Source organism: Crocuta crocuta, unplaced genomic scaffold, assembly GCF_008692635.1.
Source record: "Crocuta crocuta isolate KB4526 unplaced genomic scaffold, BGI_CrCroc_1.0 scaffold222, whole genome shotgun sequence".
In the NCBI taxonomy this organism is placed as follows: Eukaryota; Metazoa; Chordata; class Mammalia; order Carnivora; family Hyaenidae; genus Crocuta; species Crocuta crocuta.
In genome coordinates, this window is record NW_027528806.1 from 272459 (window position 1) to 286810 (window position 14352).

Here is a 14352-nt window from a genome sequence, read left to right on the forward strand (position 1 = left end):
TTTTTGTTATCAACAAGGTTGGCTTTATTGCTGGCCATCCAGTATAGAGGTTTTCTCTTTACTGATAACAAAAGACCTAAAGGAAGGGAGAAAAGCATTGGTGCATTTTTCTTTGTTCTTGCCTTCTCTTCTGATTCCAAATCACTGCTTTACTAAGCTAGAAGACTGAACTTCAGTCTGAGGCAACTATTTCACCATGTGCCCATACCCCTAAAGCCTCTAACAGGCCTCTAAAAGGGTACTCGAGTCTTGGGTTTTCTCCCTGAAGAACAGGGAACTCTTCCTTTGACAGATTGCCTTTAATCACAGCTGAAAAAAATTTACCTAACTTAGGGACTTTTATATCGTTCATAATTTTCAGCTGATCTCTTCTCATGACTACACAGATTTTAGGGCCCAGGGCCCTGTTAACTGCTACAAAGAGGATCTATCTTTCCCATTTCCAGCCATTAAGATTCCCATCCTCTGATTTCCTAATATTGGAGAAGCTGGGCTGGAGTTAGAAGTAATCTGGTCCAGAAGAAATCTGGTCCAGAAACCTGGTTTCTATTAAGTGTTCTTCAGTCGTCTCCTATTTAGACCTCAAGCCCGCTAAGCGTGGTTTTCATGGCCCCTATTTGCCTGAAGAAAAAAAAAATGTTCCACAGAAATATGAGATACAAAATTTTATGAGGTCTTTTTTATAGTCAAGTTCCACTAAAGGCTGATTCATTCTCTGTCTACTACTGACTGCATAAAACTACAGACAGCTATCTGGTGCTTTAACTTCCTTCTCAGTAAACCAAGAGATAATGTGATTTCAGATCTGAAGAAGAAAAAGGCACACATTAAGCCAGTTGCCCCGGGTCTCATAAAATCCGAGGTGGGCAAAAATTTGAGTGGGGGTGGNTAGAAATCCGCCTGGTCCTCTCGTACCCTCTGGCCACAAGGGGGCAGGATTCCCCTTGCCTGAACTCTCCAGGTCACTGAAAGGACACTGATTTCCATCCATAGCGTATACATTATTTTCCTTGGGTTGAAGTGATTGTGTCACATTGTCTGCTTCCAAGGGCTGATAAGCTCCATCCAGCTCACTTTTGAGATAGAAGAGTGAAGTGTTTTCCACACCAGCTTGGTGTGGTAGCTTTTTGCCAAGAATAGTTACAGCCCCCATCTCCTTGTGCTTCATGTACCAAATGTTGTAACTAGAAGATAATAAACTTAAAGCAAGCCCAGGCTTCAGTAAAAATAAAAATAGCTGTTATTTGTTACATGATTAGTACAGAGCGAGGCATCTTACTAACCACTTCACATACATTTTACTTTCACGGCAACACTAAGAGACCTGTATTCTTCTCATCTCCATTCTGTGGTGAAGAAACCAGGGTTACATGCAGATAGAAAGTGGTGGCCCTGGGATCTGAACGCAGGCTTGTCTGTCTCCAGAGCTAGCTCTTAACCACCATGAATCATAAAGGGAAATTAATTCATAGGGATGTATTGAAGTCATGTTTCTATGATCAGATAAAATAGTTAATTGGTGACATAGTCACGTTCACAGACTATTATGTCCTGAAGTGGGGCCCACATTCTTTACCAAACTACAAAGGCATTCTTGTACCCTCAGTTCAAGCATGTGCTATGCCCCTTGCTCTTAATAAATCTTAGATAGTTTCTCTACTTTGGTTCTAACGGCTGTGTTTTATGTGCCAAAGTTTAAGTCACTGATCATTTTCAAAAAGAAATCAGGTATATAAGAATACAGTGGCTTTTTAAAAAATTAACTTGTTCTCGGGGCTCCTGGGTGGCTTAGTCGGCTAAGCATCCGACTTTTGCTTAGGTCATGATCTCGCGGTTCGTGGGTTCGAGCCCCGCGTCGGGCTCTGTGCTGACTGCCAGCTCAGAGCCTGGAGCCTATTTCGGAGTCTGTATCTCCCTCTCTCTCTGACCCTCCCCTGCTCACGCTGTCTCTCTCTCTCTCCTAGAAATAAATAAAAATTTTAAAAAATTTAAAAAAATAAAAAAAATTAACTTGTTCTCAACATGCCAGTAGGGAAGTTTAGTAGAGGGAAAGTTCTCAGAAGTCCACGAAAGGAGGTGTCACTTTGCTTACCCTAGTTTGATTTTTCCTAAACTGAACTGCCACAGAGCCTTTCTCCCCAGGGCGGCATCCCTTGGAATCAGCATCCCTTCAAAGCCCTTTAGGAAATGCCTCCTTGTATGGAGGCCATAAAGAACTCACCGTTGCTTCGATATACTGTCTTCTGTCACACCTCGGTGCCTTTGTATACACAGTTCCTTCGTCCAGGAATGGCTTGTCTTCTCCACCTGGATGAACAACTGCTTGCCCTTCAAGAGACAACTCAGTTGTAATGCTTCCTGGGAAGTCTTTTTCCAGCTCTCTTAGACTGTGTCTGCCTCCCACTTCCACAGTGCTGTGGTTTCTACTGCAGGGCCCACTCATGTTTGCACGTTCGCCTCTCCTACTTACTTGTTGTCTCAAGAGCACTGACCATGTCGTACTTATCTTTATTAGCACCTGCATCTCTAACTACACTTAGCACTTAGCAGTTGTTCACAACATGTGTTAAGGAACGAATAAAGGTGAGGAAACTGAGACTTGGAATGTTTAGGTGGCCGAAGGTCATACGGGTATTTCATAGTGGAGTTGGGCCTCAAAGAATACTGGGCTCGTCACTCTGCCCGAATAGCAAATTTGTGGCAGAAGTTCAGCTATCCCCCTCCACCCATGCCCCACAGCAGACAATGCTATTAGTAATAAATTAACTCCACTGAGCTCAGCCTTTTGCTCTGGAACTTCGAGCATCACTATAGGAAAACACTAACAGAGTGGGCCCATGAGATGAAAAATACTTGACCTCCTTGACCTCGTCCACACTGTAGCCTCCCATCTATCTATGTTTGTGGACATGGCAGGGTGCTGTAGATTGCAGAGTCCCTCCTCTTCTGCTAAAGACAGGGTGCTCTGAACTCTCTCTGTGTCACTTAGCCTCTGTTCCTCTTCAGGGTGGCCCTGAGGCAGGGAGCTAAAGGTGCCTAAGTTTTCCCTGCCCCATCTGCCCCCAGCTCTCCCGAGGACCCTGATTTGGAAGAGCTGGTGCCAAGGGGCAGATTTGCCCCTCACTGACTCATACACCTAGGCCGCCCAAGTATTTTCCCCTCTAATTTTGTAGAAGCAGTGTTGATTTTGTAGAGGCAGTGTTGGAATACTTACTGATAAATGGTAGGAAAAGAATATGAATGCAGCAGCCAGGAAGCCAGCTTATGCAGCATAAAGTTCATCGCTAAGGCTTATTTGGCTGACAAAGCACATCATCTATTCTCCTCGCTGCACTTCTTTCTGGAGATAATCTCCCCAAATCCCACTTTACTTGGCTTTCCCTCCTTAGCCCCTCAGCCCAGAAGAGGCTGTTCTGTTTTGTTCATATGACCAAGAGGACAGTAGACCACTCATCCTTTAATGCGCATTCCTTCTTGGGGTGCCTGGGTGGCTCAGGTCGTGATCTCACGGTTTGTGAGTTCACTGCTGTCAGTGCAGAGCCCACTTTAGATCCTCTGTCCCCATCCCCAACCCCCTATTTTTTTTAAAAATAGGCATTCTTTCTTTCCCCTCTTGTGAAAAGGATGGTTTTCCTTGCTGCTTCTGTTGGCTTCTACATCTTAAGACCCATCAAAAGTAACACCAAAATAGCTTGTTGGCATGTGGCTGTCCTAGAAACATTTAAAAATAACAAAAACGAAGTTGATGCACCATACTCTCAGACTTCCAGTAAGTCTAGATGACAAGCTAGAGTTGTAAAAGCAGCTGATATTTATTGAGTGGTTACCATAAGCCAGACACTGTGCAAGTGCCTTAGGTTAATAATCTCATTTGCTCCTCATTATGTTCCCATATTATAGATACTATTCGAGGCCTCATTAGGGGAAACTGAGGCTTAGGATAACTTGCCTAATGACATATAGAAAATGGCAGAGCCTGGATTCAAACACAGGTCCATCTGAATCTAAAGTCCATGACCTTGACTATTAATATTCTTCTAACAAGTAGAAATGTCCAGTATGGGAAAGGGCCACTTTGACAGGTAATGAGTGATTCCTGATTCGGGGAGGTGTTTAATCAGGTCCTGGGTTACCAGAGGAATCTTAAAAGTCAGCTCTACCAATAAACCTTGTTCTAATGTCTGTGGTGAGTCTCTATTTGCCAGCATCATGGCTTCTTAGGAGTCCTCATTCTTTTATCACTGTCATCATCACCTCTAATTAGCACATATGATGTTTCAGGCATCTTTCTAAGCAGTTTTACTTACATTAATTTATTTAGTCACAACTACCCTCCAAAGTAGGTATTCTTATTATCTCCATTTAATAGATAAGGAAGCTGAGAAGTAAAGAGACTTGTCCAAGGTCAGACAGCTAATAAGTAAAAGAGCTGGGATATAACTCAGGTGTCTGGCTGTAGTCCATTTCACTGTCTCTTACCATTTGATACATGTGTCATACTCTTTAAAAATTCATCCTTTTTATTATCACAGATATAATACATATTTGTTGTAAGAAATGTCAACACAAATATATAACATAGAAGTTGAAAGTCTCACATAATCCAATGTCTCAGAGATAATTACTGTTACCTTCACTAACTACACATTTATATATTTATTTATGGGTTATACTACAGATAATGCTCATTAATATGTATTTTTCATGTTTTACCCCTAACAATTGATCTGCAATATTTTTCCATAATTCTTCAAAGCTCTACTTCATGCTTTTGAATGACCATATTATATGATCATAAACATGGACCGCATTATATTGATCATAAACACGCACTGGTATTTCTACTGGTGGACATTTGAGTTTTTCCTGCTGTTTTGCTATTATAAAAAAATCTACAAGGATGGCAGAAGACCCTATTTCTGCATGACCTCCAAATAATACAGAAATAATAATTATAATTAACAGTTCATAGAAGCTTACTATATGTCATACATTAAGTAAAGCACTTAAAATAGAGTGCTCTTAGGGGCACCTGGGTGGCTGAGTCAGACAAGCATCTGAAACTTGATTTCAGTTCAGATCATGATCTCACAGTTTGTGGGATCGAGCCCTGCATTGGACTCTGCACTGACAGCGTGGAGCCTGCTTGGGGTTTTCTCTCCCTCTCTTTCTGCCTCTCCCCTGTTCGTGCTCTTTCTCTCTCTCTCAAAAATAAATAAGTAACCTTTAAAAGGGTGCCCTTATACACATTTTTAAGATTATTTTTAATATATTTTAAAGTAAACTCTCTGTGCTCAAACTTACAACCCCAAGATCAAGAGTCATATTCTCTACAGGCTGAGCCAGCCAGATGCCCCTTTGCATTTTTTTAGATGAGAAAAAGAAGACATAGGAAGTGTCACTCCAAATGGGAAAGCTCAAATTTGAGCCTTGTTTTTTAAAAAAAATTTTCATGTTTATTTATCTTTGACAGAGAGAGACAGAGTGCAAGTGAGGGAGGGGTGGAGAAAGAGGGAGACACAGAATCTGAAGCAGGTTACAGGCTCTGAGCTGTCAGAAAGCCCAATGCGGGGCCTGAACTCACAAACTGTGAGATCATGACCCCTGAGGTGAAGTTGGAGGCTTAACCGACTGAGCCACCCAGGCACCCCTGAGCCCTGTTTTGATTTTAAATCACATTGCACATATACATCTAAAATAAGTGTGAGTGTTCTTTCGAAAGCCTTTTCATTTCACATACACATATTCCATGAGGTTCCTATCCATTCCCTTCACTGCAGAATCTGTGTCCTTGAGTTCCTGGTCCAATCAGCCCATTAGACGTTGTCAAATGGATGCACTGTGGGTACCTCAAACGTAACACATCCAAAACAGAAATCACCTTCCTCACACCCCCTAGACACCCTCCAGGATGACTGCCAATTGTCAACACTCTTTCATTTAATAGCATTGCCATTCACTCAATTGTCCAAGCTAGAAACTTCAAAGCTGCCTGTGGCTCTTGCCTATATTACACCCCACATCTAACTGGCTCTAAGGTCTTCTTACAAGATACCACTATTTTTTTCTCAGTCCATACTCTCCACCTTCCTCCTACTATGACTTTAGATAATTACGGCTCCTGACACCTCTCCTTGGACTATTGTATCTGCTCATAACTGATCTCCTTACTTCTAATCTCTCCCTAGGTCCCATCTATTCTTCCACTGCTGTCAGAGCTAACGTTGTAAAGCCAATACTTAATCAAGTCATATCCTGCTTACATTCTCATTACTAAGTTTTAAACTCAGCATGGCACAGAAAACATTCCATAGTCTCACCCTAATTTATCTTTCCAAACTCATCCGCAGTATATTCTTAACTATGTACCTTAAATTATGACCACCCATGGTCACTTGTGTCTCCTCAGAACAATCAGTTATCTCCATGCCCCTATGCTTTTGTTCATGCTACTTGAGATGCCCTCCTCTGGCATCTCTTCTATCTGCTGATGTTTTACTTTTCTTTGAAGACCCAGCATGCCGCCCCCGGTGTACACAGTTTCCACCCATAGCTCTAGCCTCTCAATTTATTACTTGTCCTCCCTGTTTACATTCCTATTAATGTTTTACTACAGACTAGAAATCTGGTCACGTGTTTTTCTGGTCAGTCTGTTTTTCTGAAAGGACTCGATCTTAAACATATTAGTATTTGTAGTGCTGGAAGGAGCTTTGTATGTAAAAAATTAAAACTGGAGTTCATTTGTGATTTAGGTAAAAGGCTAAACCACCTCAAAGTTTACTTCCAAATCTGGAGGTTTTCTGTGCCTTTCTGATACACTAAAACCTTATTTGAGGATCACAATGATCATTTAACCTTAGAATTAACTCCGGTTTCAAGGCTCCATTTCTGCTTTCACTTCTTTGCAGAGGCTTTAAAAGCCAAGCATTTGGGATCCTGGCAATGAACACCCAGTGGAGTATTGTCATTGGGTTTCCGGAGGAGCTGGGGTAAAAACTACAAGAGCACATTGGAAAACTAGCAGGGCTCCGGGACATCTGGGATTGATTATCCAGTGAGACGCTCAAGTAAGAACAATTCTTGTTCTAGTTTTTTTTGACATCTGGACTTTGGCAGCTACTCCTATGGCTTTCTCAGCAGTTCCTGAGGCGTGAGATAGGGCTTGTTTCAGTGGAGGAAATACCTCCAGGGACTTCACTTCTCCTACAGCAGAGCCCTCGCAGAGATTCGTTCCTTTTACATGGATTTTCTTAGCAGGTCAGGCCTTCTTGTCATTTACACAGAGACTTAGTCTCCCCACACCCAGGGAAATTCACACTACCGGGGTCTGAGTTAGGTTACACCAACCCCCTCCTAATTCCCCTTCCTCCTGTGATTCTTTCTGAACCACTGGCAAGGAAGCAAGGAATGGTAAAAGACTGGGAGGAGAAGCAGCCTCAGGCTACTGGGAAGTGGATTCACTCCGGCTACTGGGAAGTGTCTCTTGTTAAATGCACGCTGAGTAGAACTTTAGTTCCGGTTCTGAGGGAGAAGGGGGAGTGAAGGCTGTTTTGCTAACATTTATTGAGCACATACTCTGCCAGGCACTGCCCTATGCATGTTATATACATTATTTTATTTAAAACCTGCAACAATTTTCTGTGGGATACTATTATCTGTATTCTAATGATGGAGAAACTAAGGTTCGAGGAGGTTAAATGATTTTCTCGAGGCCACATACGTAGTCAGTGGCAGAGGCCGGTTAAGTTGACAGGGATGAATCCTGTCATCCCTGGCGTGAGGTGAGAGATCTACACTTTACTGATTACTCCTAATGTAAAATAACAACAGTTGCATGATATACAAAAGCTTTTTGTTTAAACATTCGGATCTATTACCTCCAGCACATCAGAGAGATGCTGGTGATGATGCTGGTGATGATGCTGATGACCCCACCATTCATGAAGATGGAAGACCTGCCAGGACCTGATCTAGGGGTGCTGTGTTATAGGTTATCTTATTCTCAGAAAACCGCTTTTTGAGGAAGGTTATTATTATTTTCTTGATGAATATATAGAGGCTGAGGAAGGTTAAATAACTTCACCTGGGTCAGAGAGCTGAGTGTTGGAGCCTGAGTTTTAAATCCAGACAGTCTACCTCCAGAGTGTAAGCTACACTGCCTACAAAGAGCACATGCTGGAGTTACAGAGACGTGGTTTCGAATCCCAGCTCTGCCTCTTCCTGGGTAAATTAACTTGAACATATCAGTCCTCAGTTTCTCCACATGTAAAATGCAGCTCTGGAGACTCATCTGCTAACGTGGTGTCTCCATATATATTCTCAAATTCATCAGAGTCAGAATCCCTATTCTATAGGAAATGAAAGTGCATTTTTGAAATATGATAGATGTGGGTTCAAATATTACTACTTAACACTTACCAGCTGGGTATTAAACAAGATACTCAAACTTTCAGATTCTCAGTTTCATCACCTGAACATGGGAGGTAAAAATGCCCACCTAATAGGAATATTTGTGGGTTAGAAATAGTAGATGTATTTTACAATGCCAGGGAATTGGAAGGAGTTCTATGCTATACTCATTATTTAAATATTGTTATGGCTCTTGACCAGGAAACTACACATTCATATGCACTAGCAGGTAAGGGGCCAAGTTCCCCGTATACTATCCTAACACGGGGCATCAGTAGGGAGGCTAGAGAGCCCCCTTCTGGGTAGTGATGAGACAGGAGACAGTATTCTGTTGGGCCTGCTGTAGGTGTGGCCCTGACTCCGGTAGGTGGGGGTTGGATGGGCTGAATGTGCTCTCTCTGCTCATCTTGTCGCTCACCTGTCTGGCCCGGTGGGAAAGGTTACCAAGTGTGAGCTGCCTCCAGTGAGCTACAGTCGGGGTCCAGACCCTCGCTCCATAACAATGCCCCTCCTTATTAGGCTTTGGGGGAGAAGCACATGGCCTTTAGGGTGACACTTGCTTAGGTCCAAACCCTCTGTCAAATGAGAGCTATCATACTGGCTATTTGTTAGGATTAAATTCTTTATGAAAACGACCTAGCCCCATTATAGGGGTTTAGTGTACACTCAACAAATTTTAATTCTCATCTTTCTTAGAAGAGAATACTTCAAGGTCAATGTCATTTTGAGATAAACACAAAGTTAAAGAAGAGGGCAAGTCTGCACAAAACACTTTTTTGGATTAAGTTCTGAATATTTTAAAAAAGATTCTCAAGAGTCTCTTTTGCAACTAATTTTAGAGCTAATTAAATCCCCCCAAAACTTGCCTTATATTTGATGACCTAGATTTTGTATATTCAGCAAGAAAAAGCAAGTTGAATGTATTCATTTACTTTGAATACCCTGTCACAGGCTGTAAGCTGAGATCTTCTCTTACAGGATTTGGTTCTAATGCTCAGCATTGAAAGAGAGACTATAAATTCTATATATTATTGCAGCAGAGCAATACTACAGCACTGGTTTCTGACAGATTACATGAAATCAACTACTTACCTCCACAGGATTTGGCCAAATCCATAGTCCAGGTTGGCATTCTGCCCCTCTAGCAAGAATAACAGAGGTGCTCACCCCCTAACTGACTGAATCTGGGCAAGGCCATGCTATCCCCTAATCCATACCAATGACCTAGTTGGTGACCAGTGCCACAACTCACCTCTGCATCAGGGTAAGGAGGTCTTTTGTGTCTCTGCTTTTACTGTGCTCACTTCCATATAAAAGGATTTGAATCATCAGACACTGTAGGTAAGTTGAGAAACATAGCAGGTTAAGGAGAATTAGATAGCAAGCATCTTCTTTATAAACCAAACTCAGAAGAGCATCACTGGAACTGAGGTATCATGAGTTTCCATGTCAAATTCCCGCACTGCATCTCCTCCTGGTTCCCAACCAAGGAGGAAAAGGAGACTGAACTGAAGGCTCCGCACACCTCCGTGCTCTATGTGCGTCATTCCACTTCACTGCACCTGCCACCTCCATATGTGGCTACGGAGAATGAAAGTAATGGGGCCAAAACATGGCTTCAGTAGTGGTTTCCATCAGGATTTTCCAAATAACTATGACCAAATGGATGGATATCAATGAAATCTGCGTCTGGGTCCTAAATTTGCATTGCATTCTCAAGCTATATTGCTTTGTTTGTTTTTTTTGTTTTTAAGTTTATTTATTTATTTACTGACAGAGACAGTATGAGCAGGGGAGGAGCAGAGAGAGAAAAAGAGAGAAGGAGAGAGAGAATCCCAAGCAGGCTCCACACTGTTAGCACAGAGTCTGACGTGGGGCTCTAACCCATAAAACTGTGAGATCATGACCTGAGCCAAAACCAAGAGTCGGACGCTCAACAGACGGAGCCACCCAGGTGCCCCTATGTCACTTTATTCTTAGGCAGTTTTCCATTTAAAATTTTATTACTGACCTCTCTTTCCAATCAAGATGGAATCATTAGGATCAGATTTACAGTTGCACATGAAACAACCAAAAAATGAACAAGTCAACAAAATATATGAACCAATCTTTAAGTCTCTGAACATCAGCCAACAAAGACCAGTGATCCCCGAGAGAGGGAAACAAGTGAGATAAATCCTAAAACTGCCCCCAGATTATTGCTTTGAGAGCATTTCCGGGTCACGATGCAGGGAAGGGCACAAAGGGAAGCTCAGCAGACTCCCTGAGTTGAGGACAAGGAGCTGAGAGTCCCAGGAAACTCTCAGAGCCGAGTTTAAAGAAAGGAAACAGCTGCACAGAAAAAGATCCAGGAATATCTGTAGTGGATCCCCTAAGTATTCAGCAGAGCTCTGACTAGCACTTCTATGTGAGAAGACTGCCCAAAGCTGGGAAAAGAATCAGCTGAAGGGGCCGGAGGGGAGAGGGCCTGGTGCTTACACAGGGATAGGCAGAGAGCCTATTTCCATCAGCGCTCACTGCTCATGGAGCTTTGGGTGGTGTGCTCAGAAGGCTTTTGCCTCAGTCATGCGGGATAATTAGCCTCTGACTAAATGCTGCTCCAGTCTCATCTAGTGAATCCTAAAATGCAAGACCTAAAAGGACTAAACTGTAATTTAACTGAGTTCCAAAACAAAGTTCAAGAATACTTATAGGAATACAAAAATATCCAACACCCAATAAAGAAAAATGCTCAATGTCTGGCATCCAAACAAAGACTGCAAAGCACATAAAAGGAGAAAAGTGTGATCCGTATGAGAAAAATCAATAGATCAAAACCAACCCAAAAACTGACATAGATATGAGAATTAGAAGAGAAGTATATTAAAACTGTTATTGTACATAACAAACAAAACTTTATTGCACATGTTAAAAAATGAAATGGGGATATGAAAAATTTATTTTCTTAAAAGACCCAAGTCAAACTTCTGGAGATGAAAATGTCTGAAAGGAAAAATACACTGCATGGGATTAAGAGCAGATCTGACATTACAGAAGGAAAAAAGATAGTAAATCTAAAGGCACAAGAATAAGAGCTATCCATGAAGAAAAATCATAGATTACAGTCGTGGGTACAGAAAAATAATTTTTATAATATCCAACACCCAATTGTATAAAATCCAATGTCCATTCTTGATTTAAAAACAACTCCTTAGCAAACCAGGAGTAGAAGGGAATCTCCTCAACCTGATAAATAGTATTTATAAAAAAGTCTCAGCTAACAACAAACCTAACTGATGCAAGACAAATTTAATCCCCTGAAAACAGGAATTAGACAAGGTTGCCTGTTCTCACCACTTCTATTCAACATTGTACTAGATGTTCTGGCCAACGTAGCAAGAAATAAAAGGTATTCAAATTGGAATGAAAGAAGTAAAACTTGATTTGCAGATGATATGATCATCTATGTGGGACATCTGATGATTCTATAAACAGCTACCAGAATAAGTGAGTTTAGCAAAGTCATGGGACCCAAAATTATATATTAAAAAATCATTGTATTTCTAACAACATCAATCAGAAATTGAAATTCAAATATGATACATTTAAAATAGCATCAAAGGGGCACCTGGGTGGCTCAGTCAGTTAAGCGTCGGACTTCGGCTCAGATCATGATCTCAGGGTTTGTGGGTTCAAGCCTCGCGTCGGGCTCTGTGCTGACAGCTAGCTCAGAGCCTGGAGCCTGCTTCAGATTCTGTGTCTCCCTCTTTCTCTGACCCTCCCCTGCTCACACTGTCTCTCTCACTCTCTCACAGGAATAAATAAAACATTTAAAAAAATTTTTTTAAAATAAAAAATAAAATAAAATAGCTCAAAAATTGAAAATCAGTATGAATAAATCTAAGGAAAGGTGCACATGACCTGTACATCGAAAACTATAAGAAATATTATCAGGAGACATTAAAGATGACCTACACAAGGGGAGAATATCACACGTTCATGGGTGAGAAGCTCAAGGTTGTTAAAAATGTTAATCCTCCCAACCTGATCTCCACATTCAATGCAATCTCAAGCTAAATCTGAGCACATGTTTTTGCGGAAACTGATACAGTGATTCTAAAATTCCTGTGGAAATGCAAAGAAACTAGAATACTCTGAACAAAATTGAAAAAGAACAAAGGTAAAAAAGTAACACTACCTGATTTCAAGACTTGTTTTAAAGCTACAATAATCAAGACAGCATGTATTGACACGAAGATGGAAAAATAACCAGTGCAACAGAAAAGAGTACATTAATAATACACACACACACACACACACACACTGAATTTTTGACAAAGACGCAAAGATAATTCAGTAGAGAAATGAATGTCATTTCAATAAAAATGGTTCTGGAACAGCTGGCTACCCATATGCTAGACAAACAAACAAACAGACAACCTGGGATTCATTCCTAGCACCATATAGGAAAACTGATTCAAGTGGATCATAGACCTAAATGTTAAACCTAAAACTACAAAATATCTAGAGGAAAACATGGGAGAAAAATATGTTTGCCTTTGGTTAGGCAAAGATTTCTTAGGTAAAACACCAAAAGTGCAATCCATAAAAGAAAAAGTGGATAAACTTCATTAAATTTCAAAGCTTCTGCTCTTCAAAAGACACGTGTTAAGAAAACTGCATGCCAAGAGAAAATATTTCCAAATCATGTATCTGATAGAGAACTTGTATCTAGAATATATGAAGAACTTTTTTTCCTGAGTGGAGCATGAGTGGGGCGGGGGGGGGGTGGGGGCGGAGAGAGAGACGGAGACACAGAATCAGCAGCAGACTCCAGGCTCTGAGCTGGAGCCTTATGTGGGGCTCGAACTCGTGAACTGTGAGACCATGACCTGAGCTGAAGTCAGATGCCCAACTGACTGAGCCACCCAGGTGCCCCTGGGGTGTTAATTCTTTTTAAGACTCTGGTCCAAGCATAGACACAGTAAGTTCCTGTATCTCCCTCAGCACATCTTAGAAAGTGAATTTTTACCTTACTTAAAAAAAAAAAAAAGAAATAGAAAAGGAAGAAAAAAGGAGGCAGGAAAGAAAGACAGGGAAGTGAAGGGAAGCAGAGGCGAGGGAAGGGGAGGGAAAGGAAGGGAATATGTGCATACATAAACACACACACACCCCTCACTCCTCACATAGTGCTTACAGGCCTAGAAGGAAATGTACAAACCAGCCAGCATGCACCTTCCTTAGCAGCTGAATCGCCTTTCTGAGCTCTCCTTTGGCAAAGCAGATCCTGCCCATGATGTAAAAAGTTTCAGCCACTTTTTCACTACAGTCACCATAGGTGGTGACCTGAGACTTCAGTGAGGCCTTTAGCAGTCTGTAAGCTTCCTAGGGAATTTAAAAAATGATTTTTAATCATCCTGGCAATTCTGAAGGAATATGCCAGTTCTATTCCATTCCATAAACTCTATGGAGGAGGCGTTCTATGCCTCACCAGGATCTGTTCATTGTGATGTGTCACCTAAGTAATGTGTTTCTATGAGGAGTTAAAATTTCATGCTTATATTAATAACAGTTAATCCATATATAATTATTTACTCTTCACAACTACTCTATGAGAGAGGACCTATTATTATACTCATATTATAGATGAAGGAATGGACACTAATAAAAGCTAAGGATCTTGCCCAAGATCACACTGCCTCTAGTTGATTTGCCTGTTCATATTTACCTCTTTTTCCCCATTTTGGATAAGCCATTTGCAAAATTCTTCAGTGGTTGTCAGTGTTTCATAATCCGTGGGGCCCAATGTTGCTTGATATGCACTGATACTTTTTATAAAATATGTCTCAACAGCATCTGCAAAAAAAAAAAAAAAAGGAAAACACTAATTAAGGAAAGCTGCTAGCCTTTCCAAGTATCTAATATCAGCTTTTCATACTTCAAGTCCATGCCTGTTCTCATTCC

At 41.3% G+C, this 14352-nt stretch overlaps 1 protein-coding gene across 3 annotated transcripts in view; it reads right to left on the minus strand.

Annotated features, from left to right (window-relative positions):
• Nucleotides 1-14352, minus strand: part of TTC23L (tetratricopeptide repeat domain 23 like) — a 54590-nt gene continuing 40238 nt past the window's right edge. For 2 of the 3 annotated variants that reach the window (XM_077755809.1, XM_077755808.1), the window contains exons 9-13: nucleotides 14117-14244; nucleotides 13624-13773; nucleotides 9662-9744; nucleotides 2222-2328; nucleotides 1-76 (exon numbers count right to left, since the gene is read on the minus strand). In XM_077755809.1, the coding sequence (XP_077611935.1) occupies nucleotides 2247-2328; nucleotides 9662-9744; nucleotides 13624-13773; nucleotides 14117-14244 (443 nt within the window). In that variant the 3' untranslated portion in view covers nucleotides 1-76; nucleotides 2222-2246. Of the gene's footprint in view, nucleotides 77-1034; nucleotides 1434-2221; nucleotides 2329-9661; nucleotides 9745-13623; nucleotides 13774-14116; nucleotides 14245-14352 lie in introns of those variants that run through there. The other variant, XM_077755807.1, reaches the window with a different exon arrangement.